The sequence below is a fragment of the Schistocerca nitens genome, chromosome 5, assembly GCF_023898315.1.
Source record: "Schistocerca nitens isolate TAMUIC-IGC-003100 chromosome 5, iqSchNite1.1, whole genome shotgun sequence".
NCBI classification, from domain to species: Eukaryota; Metazoa; Arthropoda; class Insecta; order Orthoptera; family Acrididae; genus Schistocerca; species Schistocerca nitens.
The window spans coordinates 413,222,867-413,248,970 of NC_064618.1; the positions used below are offsets into that span (position 1 = coordinate 413,222,867).

General features: G+C 39.3%; 2 protein-coding genes across 2 annotated transcripts in view; one reads left to right on the plus strand and one right to left on the minus strand.

Annotated features, from left to right (window-relative positions):
- LOC126260189 (beclin 1-associated autophagy-related key regulator) overlaps nucleotides 1-14,684 on the minus strand; it is a 123,638-nt gene extending 108,954 nt beyond the window's left edge. The window contains exons 1-2 of the mRNA XM_049957465.1: nucleotides 14,106-14,684; nucleotides 13,909-14,014 (exon numbers count right to left, since the gene is read on the minus strand). Coding sequence (XP_049813422.1) covers nucleotides 13,909-14,014; nucleotides 14,106-14,341 — 342 coding nt within the window. The 5' untranslated portion in view covers nucleotides 14,342-14,684. The remainder of the gene's footprint in view (nucleotides 1-13,908; nucleotides 14,015-14,105) is intronic.
- Nucleotides 14,511-26,104, plus strand: part of LOC126260190 (uncharacterized) — a 101,589-nt gene continuing 89,995 nt past the window's right edge. Inside the window, exon 1 of the mRNA XM_049957467.1 lies at nucleotides 14,511-14,918. The gene's annotated coding sequence lies outside the window, so the exon portion shown is untranslated. The remainder of the gene's footprint in view (nucleotides 14,919-26,104) is intronic.

Below are 26,104 nucleotides of genomic sequence, written 5' to 3' on the forward strand. Positions count from 1 at the left end.
TGGTCACTCAGATATTCTGCGATTTGTGCCCTATCACTCTTGTTAAGCAAATATATTTTCCTTCCTTTCTTGGCATTTCTTATTACACTTGTAGTCATTGATGCAACCACTGACTTATGATCACTGATACCCTCTTCTACATTCACGGAGTCGAAAAGTTCCGGTCTATTTGTTGCTATGAGGTCTAAAACGTTAGCTTCACGAGTTGGTTCTCTAACTATCTGCTCGAAGTCATTCTCGGACAAGGCAGTCAGGATAATGTCACAAGAGTCTCTGTCCCTGGCTCCAGTTCTGATTGTGTGACTATCCCATTCTATACCTGGTAGATTGAAGTCTCCCCCTATTACAATAGTATGATCACGAAACTTCTTCACGACGTTCTGCAGGTTCTCTCTGAGGCGCTCAACTACTACGGTTGCTGATGCAGGTGGTCTATAGAAGCATCCGACTATCATATCTGACCCACCTTTGATACTTAACTTAACCCAGATTATTTCACATTCGCATTCGCTAATAACTTCACTGGATATTATTGAATTCTTTACTGCTATAAATACTCCTCCACCATTGGCGTTTATCCTATCCTTGCGGTATATATTCCATTCTGTGTCTAGGATTTCGTTACTGTTCACTTCCGGTTTTAACCAACTTTCCGTTCCTAATACTATATGCGCACTATTTCCTTCAATAAGAGATACTAATTCAGGAACCTTGCCCTGGATACTCCTGCAGTTTACCAATATTACGTTAACTTTTCCTGTTTTTGGTCTCTGAGGACGGACGTTCTTTATCAACGATGATAATGTTCTCTCTGGTAAGCCGTCAGGTATTTTATCGTTTCGCCCAAGGGGGGGGGGGGGGTCCCTCTAACCTAAAAAACCCCCGTGTGCACGCCACACGTACTCTGCTACCCTAGTAGCTGCTTCCGGTGTGTAGTGCACGCCTGACCTGTCTAGGGGGGCCCTACAGTTCTCCACCCAATAACGGAGGTCGATGAATTTGCAACCATTATAGTCGCAGAGTCGTCTGAGCCTCTGGTTTAGACCCTCCACACGGCTCCAAACCAGAGGACCGCGATCGACTCTGGGCACTATGCTGCAGATATTAAGCTCAGCTTGCACTCCGCGTGCGATGCTGGTTGTCTTCACCAAATCGGCCAGCCGCCGGAAGGAACCAAGGATGGCCTCAGAACCCAAGCGGCAGGCGTCATTCGTTCCGACATGTGCTACTATCTGCAGCCGGTCACACCCAGTGCGTTCAATAGCTGCCGGAAGGGCCTCCTCCACATTACGGACGAGACCCCCCGGCAAGCACACCGAGTGCACACTGGCATTCTTCCCCGACCTACCCGCTATTTTCCTGAGGGGCTCCATAACCCGCCTAACGTTGGAGCTCCCTATAACTAATAGGCCCGCCCTCTGTGACTGTCGGGACCTTGCCGGAGAATCGGCCACTGGCCCAACAGGCGAGGCATCCTGTGGTGGCTCGGAAACGATGTCATCACCACTAGGAAGCACCCCGTACCTGTTGGAAAGGGGTAAGGCAGCTGCCACGCGGCCAGATCCCACCTTCACCTTTCGGCCAGGCACGCGCGAGCCCACCACTGTCCGCCATTCACCCTGGAGTGATGGCTGACCGGTAAGATGCTCACTGCCGGAAGACGCAGCGACATCAGGGGTTCCATGTGATTCCAAGGCCACCGAAGTAGGCATAGGTCTCACCACAGTTGCCCCAACGCCACTACGAGCCGACGCCTGCGCCTCGAGCTCGATGAGCCTAACAGACAAAGCCTCCACCTGCCCCCGAAGAGTGGCCAATTCTCCTTGCGTCCGCTCACAACAACCACAGTCCCTACACATGACTATGTTTACCCTACTCTATACGGTGACAAATTCCCAAGATAATCTTCTGATGAGCTACTCTGATAATCAATGTTGTGTTAAGTTTTGAAGTTTTTGCACGAAATACTCAACAAATTCATCGGTCGTCTTCATTAATGTCTCCAGTGTAGGTCTATCAGTTTGCATCCATTGTTTGAATACAACATTTTCACAATCTTGTAAGGACTCCAGCTCCATTAAAAAATGGTGCAGTTCATATTCGTCAGGACACTGAGAACAGCGTAGCAGCATGCACTCCTAGTTTTCCAGATTGCACGCAAGTTTCTGTAGAAGTTCAGTATACGGTTGTTTCAGATGTGCAGCATGCATTAACAGTTTTACGTTCTGGTGATATGTGCATACACATATTTTATGCATTCCATGACTGTTTACAGTAACACATTCATTTGGCCTGTTGTTGTTGTTGTTGTTGTTGTTGTGGTGGTGGTCTTCAGTCCTGAGACTGGTTTGATGTAGCTCTCCATGCTTCTCTACCCTGTGCAAGCTGCTTCATCTCCCAGTAAGTACTGCAGCCTACATCCTTCTGAATCTGCTTAGTGTATTCATCTCTTGGTCTCCCTCTACGATTTTTACCCTCCACACTGCCCTCCAATGCTAAATTTGTGATCCCTTGATGCCTCAAAACATGTCCTACCAACCGATCCCTTCTTCTAGTCAAGTTGTGCCACAAACTCCTCTTCTCCCCAACTCTATTCAATACCTCCTCATTAGTTATGTGATCTACCCATCTAATCTTCAGTATTCTTCTGTAGCACCACATTTTGAAAGCTTCTATTCTCTTCTTGTCCAAACTATTTAGCGTCCATGTTTCACTTCCATGCATGGCTACACTCCATACAAATACTTTCAGAAACGACTTCCTGACATTTAAATCTATACTCGATGTTAACAAATTTCTCTTCTTCAGAAACACTTTCCTTGCCATTGCCAGTCTACATTTTATATCCTCAGTTATTTTGCTCCCCAAATAGCAAAACTCCTTTACTACTATAAGTGTCTCATTTCCTAATCTAATTCCCGCAGCACAACCCGATTTAATTCGACTACATTTCATTTCATTATCCTCGTTTTGCTTTTGTTTATGTTCATCTTATATCCTCCTTTCAAGACACTGTCCATTCCGTTCAGCTGCTCTTCCAGATCCTTTGCTGTCTCAAACAGAATTACAATGTCACCAGAAAACCTCAAAGTTTTTATTTCCTCTCCATGGATTTTAATTCCTACTCCGAATTTTTCTTTTGTTTCCTTTACTGCTTGCTCTATATACAGATTGAATAACATCGGGGATAGGCTATAACCCTGTCTCACTCCCTTCCCAACCACTGCTTCCCTTTCATGCCCCTCGACTCTTATAACTGCCATCTGGTTTCTGTACAAATTGTAAATAGCCTTTTGCTACCTGTATTTTACCCCTGCCACCTTCAGGATTTGAAAGAGTATTCCAGTAAACATTGTCAAAAGCTTTCTCTAACTCTACAAATGCTATAAACATAGGTTTGCCTTTTCTTAATCTAGCTTCTAAGATAAGTCATAGGGTCAGTACTGCCTCACGTGTTCCAATATTACTACGGAATCCAAACTTGATCTTTCCCGAGGTCGGCTTCTAACAGTTCTTCCATTCGTCTGTAAAGAATTCACATTAGTATTTTGCAGCTGTGACTAAAATTAAACTGATATTTCAGTAATTTTCACATCTGTCAACACCTACTTTCTTTAGGATTGGAATTATTATGTTCTTCTTGAAGACTGAGGGTATTTCGCCTATCTCATACATTTTGCTCACCAGATGGTAGAGTTTCGTCAGGACTGGCTCTCCCAAGGCTGTCAGTAGTTCTAATGGAATGTGTCTAATCCCGGGGCCTTGTTACGACTTAGGTCTTTTCGTGCTCTGTCAAACTCTTCACGCAGTATCATATCTCCCATTACATCTTCATCTACATCCTCTTCCATTTCCATAATACTGTCCTCAAGTACATCGCCCTTGTATAGACACACTATATACTCATTCCACCTTTCTGCTTTCCCTTCTTTGCTTTGAACTGGGTTTCCATCTGAGCTCGTGATGTTCATGCAAGTGGTACTCTTTTCTGCAAAAGTCTCTTTAACTTTCCTGTAGGCAGTATCTATCTTACCCCTAGTGAGATAAGCCTCTACATCCTTACATTTGTCCTCTAGCCATCCCTGCTTAGCCATTTTGCACTTCCTGTCACAATCTCATTTTTCAGACGTTTGTATTCCTGCTTGCCTGTTTCATTTACTGCATGTTTATATTTTCTTCTTTCACCAATTAAATTCAATATTTCTTTTGTCACCCAAGGATTTATACTAGCCCTCGTCTTTTTACCTACTTGATCCTCTGCTGCCTTCACTACTTCATCCCTCAGAGCTACCCATTCTCCTGCTATTGTATTTCTTTCCTCCATTCTTGTCAATTGTTCCCTTATGCTCTCCCTGAAACTCTGTAAAACCTCTGGTTTAGTCAGTTTATCCAGGTCCCATCTCCTTAAATTCCCACCTTTTTGCAGTTTCTTCAGTTTCAATCTGCAGTTCATAACCAATAGATTGTGGTCAGAATCCACATCTGCCCCTGGAAATGTCTTACAATTTAAAACCTGGTTCCTAAATCTCTGTCTTACCATTATATAATCTATCTGATACCTTCTAGTATCTCCAGGATTCTTCCATGTATACAACCTTCTTTCATGATTCTTGAACCAAGTGTTAGCTATGACTAAGTTATGCTCTGTGCAAAATTCTACCAGACGGCTTCCTCTTTCATTTCTTACCCCCAATCCATATTCACCTACTATGTTTCCTTCTCTCCTTTTTCCTACTCTCGTATTCCAGTCACCCATGACTATTAATATTTCGTCTCCCTTCACTACCTGAATAATTTATTTTATCTCATCATACATTTCATCAATTTCTTCATCATCTGCATAGCTAGTTGGCATATAAACTTTTAGTACTGTGGTAGGCGTGGGCTTCGTGTCTATCTTGGCCACAATAATGTGTTCACTATGCTGTTTGTAGTAGCTTACCCGCACTCCTATTTTTTTTATTCATTATTACACCTACTCCTGCATTACCCCTATTTGATTTTGTATTTATAACCCTGTATTCACCTGACCAAAAGTCTTGTTCCTCCTGCCACCGAGCTTCACTAATTCCCACTATATCTAACTTCAACCTATCCATTTCCCTTTCTAAATTTTCTAACCTACCTGCCCAATTAAGGGATCTGACATTCCACGCTCCGATCCGTAGAATGCCAGTTTTCTTTCTCCAGATAACGACGTCATCTTGAGTAGTCCCTGCTCGGAGATCCGAATGGGGGACTATTTTACCTCCAGAATATTTTACCCAAGAGGACGCCATCATCATTTAACCATGTAGTAAAGCTGCATGGCATATGTTCACAAAATTTAGTAAAACCAATTTTATCTTCAGGATTTTTTTTTTGAAAGCTAAGTATACATCTTTCAGATTACGTAAAATTAGTCTTTTTGTCTTATACACTCTTTTGCCATTTTCTGAAGAGACAGATAGTCTTTTTTATTAGCAGAAATGCGACTTATATCATCTTTGCAGGAAAAGTTCTGGACACGTTTTTCCACATCCTTACCTGTTCTGTTTCCCACTTTACAGCTCCCTTTTGACAAAATACCATCTTCTTTTAGCAATACCCTCGATTTCTTTACCATGTATTCGGTAGTTTTAAAAAACATTTGGGTTTTTTCTTTACTTTGTGCAGCTGGTGCTAAGGTTAAGTATTTGTAGTTTTTCTTTAACAGAACTTCTGATGAATTTCTCTAAGTTTTTGTATTAAAATATTACAGTCTGTACATTCAGCACTGCCAGTTTCTTCAGACACATTTTTCACTGGAACATGTAGCACTTCTGATGCTGTTTGCTGGAATTTTAAAGCTAAGTGACAAGACTTGGATCGAATCTATTCTGGATGTCTGTCTTGTGCTCTCTTGGTAACCCTAAATGGTGAAATTTCAAGTAATTCACAACCTTCATTAAGTTTTTGAAGAGCTGTAGATGGATCTGGTATAGATTCTTGCTCTTCAACTTCACATTCATCCATCCCTGGAAGGTTATCCCCCATAGGAGATAAAATGTCCTTACAGCATGTTATGCACAGCTTGGTAACTGGGATAAGTGCAAGGGTTTTTATTTCCTTGGCATGGTTAAAGAAATAGGTTCCATAGATTTCTTAGCAGTCTTTTCACCATGCTTCTTAAAAGGGTCACAGCAAATTCTTTGTCTGTCTTCAAATGTTTCCAATTAGAGCCTTTTGTGAGAAGAACAAACACACTCAATATTTTCACAGGTGCTTCTTAGCTTCAATAATTCAGTATCAGCTTGATTCAGGCTTCACATACCTGTTAACTCAAGCTCTTTACTGCTACTACTTTTGTTCTGACACACAACTGCCGACACAAAACCTAAAGAACATTTGTTTTCCATTGTGATTTTTAACCAACTGTGTATGTTGCAGAAAAGAACTGGATGGTTTGAAACTTTTTCTTGTTCTCAAATTAGTCACACAGCCTGTGTTGCATGTGAGTGTTGCTACTAGACTTAATTTTTCATTGTTGTTTCATGTATTGTTGATTAGCTATTTGAAGCAATTAATTATTACAGCATTATTCAGATGGTGAAACGTGATTCTGCTGAAAAAAAACAAAAAAAAAATTGCTGAAATTTGCAAAAGATAAATAAATAAATGTTGCTTACAAGGGAACCTCCCCATCGCACCCCGCTCAGATTTAGTTATAAGTTGGCACTGTGGATAGGCCTTGAAAAACTGAACACAGATCAATTGAGAAATCAGGAAGAAGTTGTGTGGAACTGTGAAAAAATAAGCAAAATATACAAACTGAGTAGTTCACGGGAAGATAGGCAACATCAAGGACACAGGGACCGCAGAAGCGCCGTGGTCTCGTGGTAACGTGAGCAGCTGCGGAACAAAAGGTCCTTGGTTCAAATCTTCCATCGAGAGAAAACTTTAATTTTTTGTTTTCAGTTTATGTGACGAACTCTTATGTTTTCATCACTTTTTTGGGAGTGATTATCACATCCACAAGAAAACCTAAATCGGGCAAGGTAGAAGAATCTTTTTACCCATTCGCCAAGTGTAAAAGTTAGGTGGGTCGACAACATATTCTTGTCATGTGACGCACATGCCGTCACCAGTGTCGTATAGAATATATCAGATGTGTTTTCCTGTGGAGGAATCGGTTGACCTATGACCTTGCGATCAAATGTTTTCGGTTCCCATTGGAGAGGCACCTCCTTTCGTCTACTAATCGCACGGTTTTGCGGTGCGGTCGCAAAACACAGACACTAAACTTATTACAGTGAACAGAGACGTCAATGAACGAACTGACAGATAATAACTACGCAAAAATAAAGAAGGCAAAATTTTCACTGGTGGGAAGACTTGAACCAAGGACCTCTCCTTCTGCAGCTGCTCACGCTACCACGGCGCTCCTGAGCTCATGTTCTCCTTGATGTTGCCTATATGGCCCATTGACTACTAAGTTTGTATATTTTGCTTATTTTTCCACAGTTCCACACAACTTCTTCCTGTTTTCTCAATTGATCTGTGTTCAGTTTATCAAGGCCTATCCACTGTGCCAAGTTATAACTAAATCTGAGGGGGGTGCGATTTGGGGGGGGGGGGGGGTTCCCTTGTTAGACACAGCACTGCAATAATTTTTATGTCATAGCTCTATTCTTTTACTTTCCAATTACACCAAAATCAATAAAATTGATTCATAAATAAAAAAGGTATAGTGGTTACAAACTTACAAGGCACTTCGTTTCTCAACGCCAGTTGGTAGAAGGGGCTCACATTTCAAAATGGTCTCCTAATTACAATTTTGGTCAAAAAAATTCCAGAAAAAATATTTTACCCCTAACTCATTATGTACATTCTTACACCAAATTTCCAGAAAAATCTGTGACATAAGGGCAACGGTCACTGGGTGATTTCACATGAAATTACCCTAACCACACTGCACAACCAACTACAATTTTTAGGTGGTTTAGAACATAGCCTTTCTAATGAAAATGATTAAAAGAATTTTCAGTAGACTTTTTTGTCAAAGTGGGCAAGAAGCGGCCCTTTAGATGTTTTTAGAAAAATCTCCAACTTTGCCCTACATTTGTAAACTATTGGGAAGAAGTTGGAGAATGAAATTTTATATTCCAAGATCTCATATTGATAAATTATTACACATAACGTTTCAAATGTCACAATTACTTTTGGAGACTTAGGCCCTACATCATTAAACTTCACATTTTTATGGAGCATGTATGTTTTTTGGCTGACTTTGCTTCAAATTATCCATATACAAATCCCTCAGGATTTTTTTCCCCCGCTTGACAGTGAGCCAAACATTGTACAAGATGAACTAGTTTTCTTTCTTTCAAGAAAATACTGCCAAGAGACATAAGTTTCCAAAAGCCCATGAGTGCCCTGTTGACAGCTGTGCTATGGAGTCAAATAAATAACTATATTCCTGGAATTACTGCATTAATGACTGTGAAATTTTATCAGTGTTCACTGGGAACATGTGTGATTGTTCATACAAAAATTCAGCGAAATCCATGACAGTCGTGCAACAACTTCTAGATCACTTGGCATTGAATGACCCTATTAGGAATAAGCCACCTTGCACTAAAACCTAGCCTCATAGTTACGCTGGTCATTCATTATAGTGATGAAAGAATACTTTGTGAAGAATGTAATATATATTGCTGCAACAGCTACTCCAACTTCACATATTACAGCCCTCCAACTTCACATATACTAAAAAGAACTTTACACTGAACAATGGAAAATCCAGGATGGATTAGTAATGATTATTATTGGTTTGTGATGCACTCAACTGTGCGGTTATCAGTGCCCATACAAATTCCCAATCTTTACTCAGTACAATCTCACCACTTTCATGAATGATAATGAAATGAGGACAACACAAACACCCAGTCCCCAGGCGGAGAAAATCCCCAACCTGGCCAGGAATTGAACTTGGGACCCCGTGATCCTGAGGCAGCAACGCCAGCTACTAGGCCACGAGCTACGGACACGAATTAATGACACTATTATTAAAAGATTAGATTGCTACTCACCACACACACACACACACACACACACACACACACACACACAAGCACTGTCTCTGGCTGCCTGGGCCCGCCTCGGGTCTAATAGGATCTGGCCTCAGCAGCCAGAGACAGTGGTCGTGTGTGCATGTGTGTGTGAGTTGCATTCGCACGCAAAAGTGGTGTGTGTGTGTATCTATACTTTTCATAATATTGAAATCTAACCCTTATAGAATCAAGGATTCTTCACAAAGCCCATAATGACCTTACTGTTACTGCTCATGTCTCAGGCACAATGTCAACTAAGTTTTGATACTTCCCAAAAGGGCTGAGCAACAACAATAATCAGAATCTAGCTGTCTCACATTAGCAAACTCTCCCATAATAGGCACTCTTCTTCCATGTAAAAAAAAAAAAAAAAAAAAAAAAAAACCATTTCAGTAATTATAGCATCCGTTGGTTAAATTAAAAACAATGTCAAATTTTGCAAGTAAGTTTTTGTTAGCTCATACTACAACTGTTTTGTTAACCCTAATATGAATAGCCTGGGTCCAATGAGCCTTGATATAGTTGTAATTGCAGTACAAGTAATATGGTAAAGGTATTATTCGAGGACTGTGTCCCTAGTTTTAAGTGTTACTTATATTTTCTTCTTTATACTGTACATTTACATAACCTGGGCCCAAGCGGCCCTGTGGTTTATGTTGTAGAGTAACTAATTTGGTTTGGGTTGTAATCAATTACATTTCCTTGACACGCATATGTATTGCTGTGACTGCAGAAAACGTGTTGTTACAACTTTTAGCTCTGTTCAACTGTCATATAACAAATTCTAGAATAGTGCATGACAGCGAAATACTGCAGAAAATGGTTATGAGTGTTTGATGCAGTAAAGAAATGTTGTAGGAGTTCGCTACACAGCAGTGTTGTGTTTGACATTTGACACTCATATGGAAGAAAGGTAAGGTCATTTTTAACACTAAATAATAACATGAACACCACTTAACAGTCCAGAGATGATGAGAGTGCTTATGTTATTTCTTCATATTATTCTTTTGCACACAATTTGGCAAAATTTATACAAGCACCAGCAAAGGTTATAATCTCTTACACCCCGAAAGATGCTTGGGATTTATTAACTCCTCTAGCTACTGTGGACGAGATTGTGAGATGCACAAACCTAGAGGCAAGAATTGTTTGTGTATCAAGAAAAATAAATGGATATGATGCAACTAGAGATGAAATGCTTGTCTTCTGGAGAGTTTTGTTTAATACTGGAGCAGATAAAGGCTGGATGTTCCAATCAGGAAACTTTTTCTGAGAAAATTTTCCAATCCATTACCATATATAGGGCTACAATGTATGTGAGTCGATTTGGGGCACTCAGAAGATCTACTAGATATATGACAAAAGAACAAGAAAGGCTAGGTAATAAACTGATTAAGTTTTTGCTATATCCTACAGAAGGAAAATATTTATAGGACCTAAAATTAATGTTACAGTGGGTGAACAACTAGTTTCATTTAGGAGCCATTGTGGATTTGTGCAATATATGCCAAATAAGCCTGGAAAGTATGGAATTAAAGTGAATGAGCAAAGTTGCAACTGGTTATGTTACTGATGGGATTGTGAACACAGGAAGACAACGCAGTGAACCACTTCATAACAATTAGGGCCTTACCACAGTTAAGACACCGGCAGGCAATAATGCTGGTATAGCCAGAAATGTTACTGTTGGTAATTATTTTACAAGTATATCACTGGTAGAACATCTCTTGAATAAAAGCCTAACTGTTGTGAGAACAATGAGGTTGAATAAAAAAAGGAATTCCAAATGATATTGGGTCAAAAAGTAGTAGACAAGTATATTCAAGTGTAATTGCATTTGCAAAAGGCAAAATAAATGACAATAGTTAGCTTTTTGTCAAAGAAAATCAAGTGTGTAAACATGCACCGTGATAAATCTGCAAGTGAACATCCAAAAGATTGAGATTGTGAATTCTTATAACCATATGAATGGTGGCATGGATGTTCTGGATCAGCTAGTGCACAATTGTAGAAAAACAACAACAACAACACTGGCCCATGGCTCTCTGGCACAACATAATGGATTTATGTACTCTAAGTACCTTTTTATGAAAAAGTTGCTTCACCATACAGCAGAGATGCTGAGTTTCAGATAAGCACAACAAAAAGACAGTGTGGCTTCAGTTGCCTGAGACTGCAGAGAGAGAGAGAGAGAGAGAGAGAGAGAGAGAGAGAGAGAGAGAGTGTATACGAGTGGGCGCGTGCCTGTTTTTGACGAAGGCCTTACTGGCCGAAAGCTTTATATGTGACAGTCTTTTTGTTGTGCCTATCTGCGACCCACCATCTCCATTATATTGTGAGTGTCAACTTTCCTTTTCCAAATACTGTTACATTCCATCCTGGGTTTTCCACTGCTTTACTAAACACCTTTTGTCTTTATGCAGCACAAGATTCCACATAACACGAAGCGTTTCTGCCCAGGAGGAGACTTTTCAGGCCTAACTTTCAATGGAGTTAATCTAACTACTCATGATCAGAAGATGAGCTGATACCTTTCAATAGAAAACCATATACATCGAGAAGTTCACTGCTATCGCTTAAACACAAAACAGTAGTAGCAACAGCACGATGGGTCATCAGAAGAGATGGTTTCTGTAAGTGCGCAAAATCTGTGTGCCAGAAGCACAGTTGTGTGGTGTGCAACAATTACAAACAGTAATATGTCTTTTTCTTTGTCAGTTTCGTAATCACCACTTTGTGATAAAAAATACTGGGGGCTTATGTTTCAGTTTTCATAATTTAATTTAATCAAAGAAAATTACTGAGGATTGAAAATATACTTTATCTCAACATTAAAAACGATTTCAGCTGTCTTATATCCTATCGCAGGCACATTTTTTGCATCAACTCAACAAAGATAATATTTTTGCTATCCTTTTAGAAATGTGATCAATTGACTAAATTTATTTTTGATATTTTTATTTTTGTGATTTAGGACCAAAAATTATTGTGGTACATATATCTTCATAGCACCTTTGTGAGGTATTAAAACTTGTAGTAAATGGTTTCTCACTTCCCTTTTGTGTTGCCATTAGACATAAAACATAGTGAATAATGTTTTGTTTTTCTTTTACTTTATTTAAAAAATATTTGTTCCCAATATTAAAGTTTACTTACCACAAAGTGAAAACAATCCTTGAAATGTTATTACACAATAAAGGTATGAGCTGCTACAGATCACAATAATGCATACTGCAGATGCCAAGCAATGTGTTCTGACAACAGTAGTGATCCCATGACAAACAAACTGATTGTTGTACCAATTTTCATACACCTGGTGCCGTGTAGTACTACACAATGTCGGGCATAGACAGAGGTGGTAAAACATATTCCCAAAAGGTATTGGATACTCCTATGTTAGTGGTAAGTACACTTCTCAAGGACCACAAATGACAGATTAATTTTGTAGTAAGTATACTTCCCAAGGCACTTCCAAAAACTACATTGGTGGTAACCATACTTCCCAAAAACAATCAAAACACCACTGTTTGGTGGGTATATACTTCCCACAGTCCTGAAGGCTATATTTCACAACAAACAGAAACTACAGATGATGCAGTGGGTGGCTGCCACTAGATGGCGGGAACATACATAACTGGTAACATATTCCCTTAAATGCTGCAAAGAAATAGGTTTAGTGGGAAGTATATCCCCAGGGCCCATGAAAGGGTGAAAACAAAATATTCATGCATGATAACATCCAAAAAATATTTGTTCCAATTTAAAATTTTGTATTGGCCGATAACAGGTCCCATGGAGCCACGATACGTAAATGAGCAAGAGACACAGGTCAAGTGTGGGTTAAGACTAAAAATATCACTCTCTAGCTGATTAATATCACTGGGATGAACATTATTCTTGTTTATGAACAAATACCTGCATTAATTTATACATATTAATGATGTTTGAACTCCATGGCTGGTTTTAATTACTTCAATAAATATTTAGCAACCTATCACTTTTCTGTATAACTTTACTTTTGCGACCTATGGGTTTCCATCCATTTTTAACCTGCATAATACATTAAGATCTTCATCCATATCATATTTTAAGGAACTGCATTTGGAATGCCACAGTTGTCTTTTTCCACCATTATATGTGTAGCACACACAATTTTCGATTTGCTGATCCATGGTGATTGTCCACAGGCTACCGCTCCATACAGCAGTAGGCGCCTACTGACAAAACGTTGCACCACGTAATATACCAGTGGGTTGTAAACTGAATATCACAATCACAAATGGGATGTACAAGTTTCTGAAATGTTCCTCATGTCACTGCAAATTTCGGTTTTTCTCTTGAACTCCTTTCCATTTTTCTGTCAGCTAGCACAGAAGCCTACCATCATCAGTAAGTTACCATCAAAGCCGACGATCCCACTGACACTTATAGCTGCTGATCAAGGAGCGTTTTTTAAACCATGGTTACGAGCAATTTCAAATTAACCTACTCCGACAGCCTAACAATAGCTGTATTCCAATTCGCTAATTATTGTGCAAAAAGTCATTCACTTTTACTAATTATGTAGCAGGTATCATTACACTGGAAAAAAAAACCGGGGATAATAAATAATTAAACAAACAACTGCTCCCTCTCCCAAACTTAAAATTTATACACAGACAATCACAAATTTACATTTAATGCTTATTACTGCTTTTCATTTCTCAACAGCTGTAAATACAACTTGATACGGTGTGAACAGAATCCCTTTCCTCCAGTAGCAATTGACTGCCACAAACAACAAGATCTACGAAAGTAATGGTACTAGCAGAGTCTCTTACGTTAACACTTTTCTTACCAATTCATTTGCTTTTAACCGCTTCCACAGCAATTCTTCACAATGTTTCTCTACCTGACACTTGTCATTCTTCAACCGCAAGAGGTTAATTTGTTTATCCGCGAATCTGAAAGTAAATGAATACGACAAAAAGTGAGCTGCCTGTTCAACATTAAAAGCAAAACTACAACTCAGTGTATCGGCAATGTAAATCTTACCTCCGATAAATAACATGATCGAAGGAAGAAGACATCTTCCGACCAGGGTACAACGATTGCATACATTTCGAATGAATGAAGTCTCCATTCTGAACACACTGTTTGCAATAAAATGCCTTTTTATAATTGCCACACAGAGGACACTTTCCAACAGTTGAGCTATACCTGCTACAGCTGTCTTCTATTGACATTAAAGCCAAATCCTCACAACTACCATCCGAACTACTCGCCGCCATTACATTATCAAAGATATCCACTATGAAAACATCGCCGTGTCAAACAATGAAACAATCATTCGAAAAACACTTTATTGTCATTATGAATCTTTCTGCATAGTACCCAGCGAATCACTTCATTCTGCGCAGAAAGGTTATCTCAAAAGTGTCAGATTCACGATACGTCATAATACAGTTGCCTGTCGTTTTCCGACGTTTGGAGTTTTATTCCAGAAAAAGATTTTGTCACAAACTATTTCCTTTATTTTCCGAGCAGAGCGAAGTTCCCAATAACTTGCATCACAGTAAGAGGTCGGACCGCAGTGCAGGTCGATCCTTTCAGATAACCTGATTTTGACATGTCGATGGCTCTCTTTGTTGCGAAATAATGGAGCAGTATCGGACGCGGTTTGATAAGATGACAGATGAGAGGATTTCACGGTGCATGTGCTGTTTGTTTTGGTGCACTATTTGAATTGTTGAATCAGGAATAAATTGTAACGAAAAGAAGGGGGCGGTCAGCAAACGTATCCGATAACGTGTGTTATTGATGTATTTGAAATGAATACATTACTATGTACGCGCTTCAACGAAACAGGTGAGACAAGCCCAATGAGACACTTATATTTACAAAATTTGGTTGATATTTTTCATTTTTGTGGGAACTGTATGATACTCTGTTTGGTATGAGTGAGTTATACAGCTCTTCTAAAAGAAATAAAGAGTTCTTGTTTCATTGCCGTTTAAAACATAAACAAACACATTTTCATTTGTGTTGCGGTGTGCTGCACTGCTTGAATTTTGAGAAATGAAAAATAAGCCGTGTATCCTCGACTGGTGTTCATAACACGTTCTAAGAATATGAACCGAAGTAACGTTACTGGTTTTTTCTAGATGTTTGCACTGAAATGCATTTGATACAACAGAACATTAATGTTTGACAATTTACAGGTGATTAACACTTGAGGTTAATCCGTGTCAACTGACCCAATTGGGAAAATGCTCCCGGCCCGACAATTTTCGAATATGTGAAATTTATACAGAATGTACCCAACGGACCTGTAAGAAGTTCAGCTCTAACTTTATGTAGGTGCTTTGGCCGTTTTCACAACTGCCAAATCGATTTGGCATACTGTAATTTGTCATCTGCATATAACTGCAGAATACACAATAAATGCAAATGAAGAACAGAAAGCAATACCCCTGGCCCAATCCCACCTCAAACTTGCAGAAAATTGTTGTCGTGGCAAATGTTTCCAACATTTTAACAATGCTAGCGGGGGAGATTCATATGACTGTGTAGAAATCACTTATGGGATTCCACAAGGCTCAATATTAAGTCCACTTTCGTTTCTCATAGATGGAAACAACCTAACGTCGGAAACACAACAATCAGAGTGGGTTCTGTTTGCGGATGACACTAATATTGTTACCATTCCAGACATAAATACAGCAACAGAAGAAATGATAAACAATGTTCTGAAAACTATTATTGAGTGGTTTTCTGAGAATTATCTCTTCCAGTTTCGAAAAAGACATTACATATTCACCTATTTACTAAAGAAAAATCACCAAACAGACGTATTTTTACAGACGTTGTTATTTTATTTAGATTACCAGTTTTGGCATCTCATTAATGCATCGTTGCAGGCATAACTGGAGCCATCAGTACTAGGATTCCATGATTTTTTTATAGTGTGTATTCTTCGAAGACTTGACATGTCTTCAAAATGGACTAATAAAGCAAGAATACTTCAAATACATTTGGAAAGGAAATGGGGAACATAAATTTTGTTGGTCACTCAATTAACAAACTCTGTTCAGATACGCCAAAGGAACTTCAAAATTTAAGCCACTGTTTGCAATCTAACTGTAGTGTACCAAAATAAAAATACGGGTTTCCAGTAGACTTAAATGCACACGTTTCAGTGGTGCAAACAATTATAAAATAGGTGGTGGCAATTTTAAGGTATGTGGTGTCAAGTACAGGCAGAATTTGGTTCATCTGCTGTTTTTTTGTAACTTTAGAGGCTGATAACATAGTGGTTACATTTGATGAACAGTTAATGAGAGCCCAACTTCATGACAGGTACACGGATAATGCACTGATAAATGATCACTTTTCCGATGTCTTTTACTCACTACCTAGTCCTTGTTGCCGTGATAACAATTTTCAGCATGTTTTATGAGGGGCTGTGCCATGGAAATTGTTTGTGATCATGTATTTTATTTCAATGTTCTGTACAAAATGCCCCCCATGAACCATGGACCTTGCCGTTGGTGGGGAGGCTTGCGTGCCTCAGCGATACAGATAGCCGTACCGTAGGTACAACCACAGTGGAGGGGTATCTGTTGAGTGGCCAGACAAACGTGTGGTTCCTGAAGAGGGGCAGCAGCCTTTTCAGTAGTTGCAAGGGCAACAGTCTGGATGATTGACTGATCTGGCCTTGTAACAATAACCAAAACGGCCTTGCTGTGCTGGTACTGCGAACGGCTGAAAGCAAGGGGAAACTACGGCCGTAATTTTTCCCGAGGGCATGCAGCTTTACTGTATGATTAAATGATGATGGCGTACTCTTGGGTAAAATATTCCGGAGGTAAAATAGTCCCCCATTCGGATCTCCGGGCGGGGACTATACAAGAGGATGTCGTTATCAGGAGAGAGAAAACTGGCATTCTACGGATCGGAGCGTGGAATGTCAGATCCCTTAATTGGGCAGGTAGGTTAGAAAATTTAAAAAGGGAAATGGATAGGGTAAAGTTAGATATAGTGGGAATTAGTGAAGTTCGGTGGCAGGAGGAACAAGACTTCTGGTCAGGTGACTACAGGGTTATCAACACAAAATCAAATAGGGGTAATGCAGGAGTAGGTTTAATAATGAATAGGAAAATAGGAATGCGGGTAAGCTACTACAAACAGCATAGTGAACGCACTAATTTGGCCAAGATAGATACGAAGCCCACACCTACTACAGTAGTACAAGTTTATATGCCAACTAGCTCTGCAGATGACGAAGAAATTGAAGAAATGTATGATGAAATAAAAGAAATTATTCAGATAGTGAAGGGAGACGAAAATTTAATAGTCATGGGTGTCTGGAATTCGAGTGTAGGAAAAGGGAGAGAAGGAAACGTAGTAGGTGAATATGGATTGGAGCTAAGAAATGGAAGAGGAAGCCGTCTGGTAGAATTTTGCACAGAGCACAACTTAATCATAGCTAACACTTGGTTTAAGAATCATGATAGAAGGTTGTATACATGGAAGAACCCTGGAGATACTAGAAAGTTTCAGATAGATTATATAATGGTAAGACAGAGATTTAGGAACCAGGTTTTAAATTGTAAGACATTTCCAGGGGCAGATGTGGACTCTGACCACAATCTATTGGTTATGACCTGTAGATTAAAACTGAAGAAACTGCAAAAAGGTGGGAATTTAAGGAGATGGGACCTGGATAAACTGAAAGAACCAGAGGTTGTACTGAGTTTCAGGGAGAGCATAAGGGAACAATTGACAGGAATGGGGGAAAGAAATACAGTAGAAGAGGAATGGGTAGCTTTGAGGGATGAAGTAGTGAAGGCAGCAGAGGATCAAGTAGGTAAGAAGACGAGGGCTAGTAGAAATCCTTGGGTAACAGAAGAAATATTGAATTTAATTGATGAAAGGAGAAAATATAAAAATGCAGTAAATAAAGCAGGCAAAAAGGAATACAAACGTCTCAAAAATGAGATCGACAGAAGTACAAAATGGCTAAGCAGGGATGGCTAGAGGACAAATGTAAGGATGTAGAGGCTTTTCTCACAAGGGTAAGATAGATACTGCCTACAGGAAAATTAAAGAGACCTTTGGAGATAAGAGAACCACTTGTATGAACATCAAGAGCTCAGATGGAAACCCAGTTCTAAGCAAAGAAGGGAAAGCAGAAAGGTGGAAGGAGTATATAGAGGGTCAATACAAGGGCGATGTACTTGAGGACAATATTATGGAAATGGAAATGGAAGAGGATGTAGATGAAGATGAAATGGGAGATACGATACTGCGTGAAGAGTTTGACAGAGCACTGAAAGACCTGAGTCGAAACAAGGCCCCTGGAGTAGACAACATTCCATTGGAACTACTGACGGCCTTGGGGGAGCCAGTTCTGACAAAACTCGACCATCTGGTGAGCAAGATGTATGACACAGGTGAAATACCCTCAGACTTCAAGAAGAATATAATAATTCCAATCCCAAAGAAAGCAGGTGTTGACAGATGTGAAAATTACCGGACAATCAGTTTAATAAGCCACAGCTGCAAAATACTAACACGAATTCTTTACAGACGAATGGAAAAATTAGTAGAAGCCGGCCTCGGGGAAGATCAGTTTGGTTTCCGTAGAAATACTGGAACACGTGAGGCAATACTGACCTTACGACTTACCTTAGAAGAAAGATGAAGGAAAGGCAAACCTACATTTCTAGCATTTGTAGACTTAGAGAAAGCTTTTGACAATGTTGACCGGAATACTGTCTTTCAAATTCTAAAGGTGGCAGGGGTAAAATACAGGGAGCGAAAGGCTATTTACAATTTGTACAGAAACCAGATGGCAATTATAAGAGTCTAGGGACATGAAAGGGAAGCAGCGGTTGGGAAGGGAGTAAGACAGGGTTGTAGCCTCTCCCCGATGTTATTCAATCTGTATATTGAGCAAGCAGTAAAGGAAACAAAAGAAAAATTCAGAGTAGGTATTAAAATCCATGGAGAAGAAATAAAAACTTTGAGGTTCGCCAATGACATTGTAATTCTGTCAGAGACAGCAAAGGACTTGGAAGAGCAGTTGAACGGAATGGATGGTGTCTTGAAGGGAGGATATAAGATGAACATCAACAAAAGCAAAACGAGGATAATGGAATGTAGTCGAATTAAGTCGGGTGATGTTGAGGGTATTAGATTAGGAAATGAGACACTTAAAGTAGTAAAGGAGTTTTGCTATTTGGGGAGCAAAATAACCGATGATGGTCGAAGTAGAAAGGATATAAAATGTAGACTGGCAATGGCAAGGAAAGCATTTCTGAAGAAGAGAAATTTGTTAACATTGAGTATAGATTTAAGTGTCAAGAAGTCATTTCTGAAAGTATTTGTATGGAGTGTAGCCATGTATGGAAGTGAAACATGGACGGTAAATACTTTGGACAAGAAGAGAATAGAAGCTTTCGAAATGTGGTGCTACAGAAGAATGCTGAAGATTAGGTGGGTAGATCACATTGGAGAGAAGAGGAGTTTGTGGCACAACTTGACCAGAAGAAGGGATTGGTTGGTAGGACATGTTCTGAGGCATCAAGGGATCACCAATTTAGTATTGAAGGGCATCGTGGAGGGTAAAAATCGTAGGGGGAGACCAAGAGATGAATACACTAAGCAGATTCAGAAGGATGTAGGTTGCAGTAGGTACTGGGAGATGAAGAAGCTTGCACAGGATAGAGTAGCATGGAGAGCTGCATCAAACCAGTCTCAGGACTGAAGACCACAACAACAACAACATACAAAATGTTGTCAGTATACTAAGTCATGTTGCAATATCCAAGCTATATTTGCTAAATAATGGTTTGCTAAACTTCAAGATTTTGTAATTTCCAACTACCAATAAAACAGCTGGTGTCCAAACGACTCTATACATCAAGTTACTGATGAAGTTGAAACTTGGTAGACATTCATACAGGTCTCTTAAGTACATTCTGTATAAATTTCATCAAAACTGAAGACAGTCATGCTGGGACCTCCAGGTCACTTGGTACAGAATGACACATTCTATTAGTACTTGCCAATTTATTTGTGGGAAGTTCTTAATTAACAGAAAATACAGTGTGATACAAAACACCATTGTTAAGCAGGTGGCTACCGTACATCTACATCTAAACTCTGCAAACCATAATGAGGTGCATATTTGAGGAAACGTCCCATTGTACCAGTTATTAGTGTTTCTTCATGTTCCATTCACATGTGGAGTGTGGGAAGAATGATTGTTTGAATGCCTCTGTGTGAGCATTAACTATTTTAATATTATCCTCATGATCCCTATGTGAGCGATACATAGGTGTTGCAATATATTCCTACAGTAATCATTTAAAGCTGGTTCGTGAACCTTTGTTTATAGACTTTCTCACAATAGTTTACACCTATCTTCAAGATAGTTTAAACAAATCTGTGACCATTCGTGCTGCCATCCTCTGTGTATGTTTAATATCCCCTCTTAGTTCTATCTGGTTTTGGTCCCACACACTTGAGCAATATTCGAGAACCAGTCACAATAATGCTTTGTAAGCAGTCTCCTTTGTAGACTGGTTGCACTTCCCCAGTATTCTACCAGTAAACCAAAGTCTACCAACTGCTTTACCCACGACTGAACCTATACGATTATTCAATTTCATATCCCTACAGAGAGTTACACACAGGTATTTGTATTAGTTGGCCAATTCCAGCAGTGACTCATTGATATTATAGTTATAGGATACTACGTTTTTTATGTTTCATGAAGTGCAAAATTTTACATTTCTAAACATGTAGAGATGTTGCCAATCTCTGTACCATGTTGAAATCTTATCAACATCTGACTGAATATTTATGCAGCTTCTTTCAGATACTACTACATTACAGATAACTGCGTCATCTGCAAAAAGCCTGATTTTACTATTAATATTGTCTGCAAGGTCATTAACATACAACATGAACAGCAAGGGTCCCAACACACTTCCCTGGGCCACACCCGAGGTTATTTCTACATCTAATGAGAACTCTCCATTCAAGATAATGTGCTGTGTCCTTCTTACCATAAAGTCCTCAATCCAGCCACAAATTTCACTTGATACCCCATATGATTGTACTTTTGACAATAAGCGTACGTGTGGGTACTGAGTAAAGTGCTTTTTGGAAATCTAGAAATATTGCATTGACCTGGTTGCCTTGATCCAAAGCTTTCACTAAGTCATGTGCAAAAAGTGTAAGTTAGGTTTCAAGTGATCAGTGTTTTCGAAGTCTATGTTGGTGGCACTGAGGAGGTCGTTCTGTTCAAGATATATCACGTCACTGTGTTTGAGCTCAGAATATGTTCTATAAGATCCTACAACAAATCAATGTCAGGGGTATCTGACGGTAATTTTGTGAATCACTTTTACTACACTTACTGTAGACAGGTGTGAGTTGTGCCATTTTCCAAGAACTGGGCATGGAGTTTTGTTTAAGGGATCTACAGTCAATTATAGTTAGAAGAGCTTTGTTCAGTTTTAATGATCTCTGATGTTTCTCAACACCACTGACACTAATACTTATTTCATTCATCTTTTCAGTGGTATGAGGATTAAATTGGGGAAATGCTCCTGGGTTTTCCTTTGTAAAGGAACATTTGAAAACAGAATTAAGCATTTCAGCTCTTTATTTACTACCTTCAATTTCAATTCCTGTCTCATTCGGGAGGGACTGGACACTAACTTTGGTGCGACCGACAGCCTTTACATACGGCCAGCATTTCTTTGGGTTCTGCGAAAGATCACGTGACAGTATTTTGCTACAGCAATCATTGAAGGCATCATGCATTGCTCTCTTGACAGCCAAATGTGTTTCATTCAGCATCTCTGTCTATAGCCGTATGCTTTGTTTTACACCTGTTATGCAATAATCTCTGTTTCTGTAGAAGTTTATTTTCAGTGACTGTACACTATGAAGGTTCTCTCCCATTTTGAACCATTCTGCTGGGTACATATCTATCCAGTGCATGGTCAACTACTCTTAAACTTGATCCAGAGTTCCTCTATATACTCCTGCTCTGTGCTGAAAGTTTCAAGTTCCTCTTTGATACATTACACTATTGATTTTTTTTTATCTAGTTTACTGTGCGTTTGTGCTTTGGTAATCATTGTGTCACAATGGCATCACGGTCACCTTTATACCAGTTTTGATGTGGACATCCTCAAAGAGGTCAGATGTGTTTATTGCCATTAGATCCAATATATTTCCATGATGAGTGGGGTTCCTAACTATCTGTTCGAGGTGGTTTTCAGAGAAAGTGTTTAGTAAAATTTCACGGGATGTCTTCACACCCACCAGTAACAGAACTGTAATTTTCCCAGTTAATTGTTGGATGATTAAAGTCTCCACTAGTGATTACTGTGTGATTAGGGAACTTACATAAAGTGAAATGAGGTTTCCTCTAACGTTTTTGGTTACATCAGAAGAGGAGTCTGGTGGGCGATAGAAGGACCCAGTTGTCATTTTGTGCCCACCTCTAATACTGAGTCTTGTCCAAACAAATTCACATGCAGCTTCAGTTTCTGTCTCGATGGACATTATTGTAAAATTTTTAATGGCACCTTTAATATTCTGCAAAGTCCAGATTTTAATGTAGTTTATGTACAGGTAAAAAGAAAAAAAGAAATGTTCATGATTATTAAAGTGTTGAGTAATTTCGAGAGAAATGTTGGATTCCTTCCGGGAGGAAGGAGAAGTTTATTGGACAGGGATGGATAGAGAAACCCATTTGTTATGTGTGAACTGTCACTCCCACCTCAAATCTTCTTCAGATTAAATTTCTCCTTCCTTTCTGCAGAAGGAGCCAAATGTTCGGAAATGGTATTCTGAAACCTGAAAGTGTTTTTATGTCTTTTGTTGTTTTGTTTGACAGATGGTTAAAGTTGTATGTCCATAAAATACTGCCAGCCTTTCTGTCTCCTTTTAATTTTAATGATCATTTGAATTTAATTTTTTTTTTCATGCACCAAGTACAGTAGTTTAAAGATATTTATCTGCTGATAATGTATGTACTCATTTGCAAAGTCTTGCTCACCTTGGTACTGAGACATCACTGAAAGCAAATGTAGGTAACAGCCATTATATTCTCCCAGGAGTTACAATTGTACTGTGTGGATTAATTATGATTGCATCATCATGGGTAACATATTTTGTAGATAAAATAGTTCTCCTTTCGGGTGAGGAGTGTTATGAGGTATTGGAAGAAGAATTTGACAAAGCAGAAAAAAGTTTCCTGTAATAGAGAATATAAGAGACAGACAAATACTATCAGAATTGAAGAAAAAATATAACCCCATTACAAATGGATAAATAAATAAATAAATAAAAATAAAAAAAAGAAATAAAAAGGCAGGTGCAGACAGGTGTGAATATTACCAAACCATCAGTTTCATTAGGCATGTTTTGGAAAATAGTAGCATGAATTTTCTACAGAAAAATGGACTGACTGGTAGAAGCTGAGCTGGAGGAAAGTCTTTTTGGATTCAGAAGAAATGTAAGCACACATGAAGCAATACTGCCACTATAACTAAGGCAAACCTTCTTTTATTGCATTTGGCCGTGATCACTGGAATGTATGTTTTGAAATTCTGATGTTATTGAGTACAATTTGTATAGAAACCAGACTGAAGTCAAAAGAGTCGAAGGACATCGAAGGAATGCAGTAGCTGAGAAAGGAGTCAGTAAAGGCCCCCATGTTATTCAGTCTGTAGATTGAGCAAAAAGTAAAGATGTAAAGGTTTGATAGTGATATTATAATTCTATCAGAGACAGTAAAAGAACTGGAAAAATCAGTTAAATGGAATGGGTAGTGTCTCAAAAGCAGGTTATTAAATGAACAAAGATAATAGAGTGTAGTCAAAATAAATCGGTTGATTTGTGGTGAACTGGATTTGAAAACGTGACTGAAAGTATTAGGTGCTGCTATTTCAGCAACAAAATAACTGACGATGACAGAACTTAAGAGGATATAAAATGTAGGCTAACAGTGGCAGCAAAATGTTTTGTGAGAAAGAGAAATTAGATCACCAGACAAAATATTACCTGTGACGTAAAAGAGCACACAGGTCACTTTGTAGCAATGTTGGTAATGAAGAACTGGTAACAGGCAGTCATGTGGCCCTCCACCCCTAACATGAATCATACAAGTGAGATGGTGTGTGTGTGTGTGTGTGTGTGTGTGTGTGTGTGTGTGTGCGTGCGCGCTCGCGCCTGGGTCAACGTGGAAATATGACAGAATGAGAGAAAGATACTGTCTGTATGTGTCCATGACCAGAATGTGAATGAAGGTGCCTGATTTGTTGATGTGTCAACATGGGCTATTCATGTTTCATAATTGGGAATTTGTCGAGAGTGTCTTGCTGATTGGTGTCCTTTGCAAAACCTGGCACTTTGTGCCTGTCAAACTCCTCACTCCTCATTTGGTGTGCACACCAAGTGGGAAAGTGCAAATGCATTTGAGTGCTGAGTGATAGGCTGATAATGGATCTCATTGGTATAGTTACTCAGGAACTATATCCAACCTTACAGCCATTGAGTTGTCTTATGGGGAAGTTTTAAATGGGGCTGAGTTGTGAAATGAGGGACTTGTGATTGGTGATCAACTGAAACAGTTTGTGAGTAATACCTCTGTGCCATATGTAAAGTTTCATTGCAAATACACTGCACTGCTCTGTGATGTGCGTATATTTGTGAGACAGCAGGGCACCAATGCCACAATCCGGTATATCAGTGGCAGCATTAAATGTTTCCTGAGATGGAATATTGCATAACAACCTAAGTTGCATGAAATTCGTCTGGCAGGCCTCTGACCACACAAAATTGGCCCCCGTTTTCTGCAAATGAGCAAGTAGGAAATCTAGGCTGCATTCGGGACAAATTACACATAATAATTGACTTTATCCAGGAACGACTTGTTATTTGAGGTTCTTAGGAGCTGGCAAGTTAATGATTGTGTCCACGTGACCCTCTGTGTGCGTGAACCTGTCTTTACTTAAGACATGTCCCAAGTACATTACCCATTTGCTCAAAGTAACTATATTTGTTGTGATAACACGGACCATGGACTTAGAGCCACTCGTACATCATCTGTAGGTTAGGTGTGAGAGCTGCTCCCACATGGCCCCAGTAATTAACAAGTCATCTAAATAATCAACACAGCTGGGGATACCTTGGATGAGTTGATCAAGATATCTCTGAAATATTGTGGGGACACATGTAACCCCAAATGGCAACCTGTTATAATGGCATGCCAAATGGTGTATTAATCAGCAAAAACTGTTTCCTCTGATCAATTGCAGGTAATTGAAAAGTAGGCTCCAGTGAGATCTATCTTTGAAAAATAGTGGCCCCAGCCAATTTTGCCAACAATTCCTGTGGCTTAGGAATGGGATACAGCCAGACATCTGCTCGAGCATTAATGGAAGATGGCGAGTCACCACAAATATGAAGTGATACATTTGGTTTCTTAAAAACATCCATGGACATAGCCTACTGGTTAGATGATATGTGATATATAACTCTAATCTATGTAGTTCTGCTTTAACTTGATTATCAATAGTGAAGGCTGTGGACAAGCTCTACAAGATTTATGCACTGCCGATTGCTTTAAGGATATGTGGGTCTGGAACCCTGTTGCACAACCTAATGTAGTTTCAAACAGTTGCTTATATTGCACACATAACGTATCAAGTTTCTGTGCATGGCATCACCGTTGAGACTGGTCTTGGATCTGTAAACCAAAAAGCACAAAAGTGTCTAATCCAAAAATGTTAGTTGTCCAAGAATTGACTACTAGCAGTGTTAGTTGCTGAGTTACATTTTTATGCTTAGCTTGGACTTTGATATAACCTGCAACAGGATTAACTGGCCATTGTATATCACCACTTTGTGCTGAGGAGATCACAGCTGCTGGAGCCAATCGCTAGTAGTGTCTTCATTAATTAGACATCCGACCATGCCTGTGTCCAGCTGAAAATCCACTATTGCTCCATTAATGTCCAGTT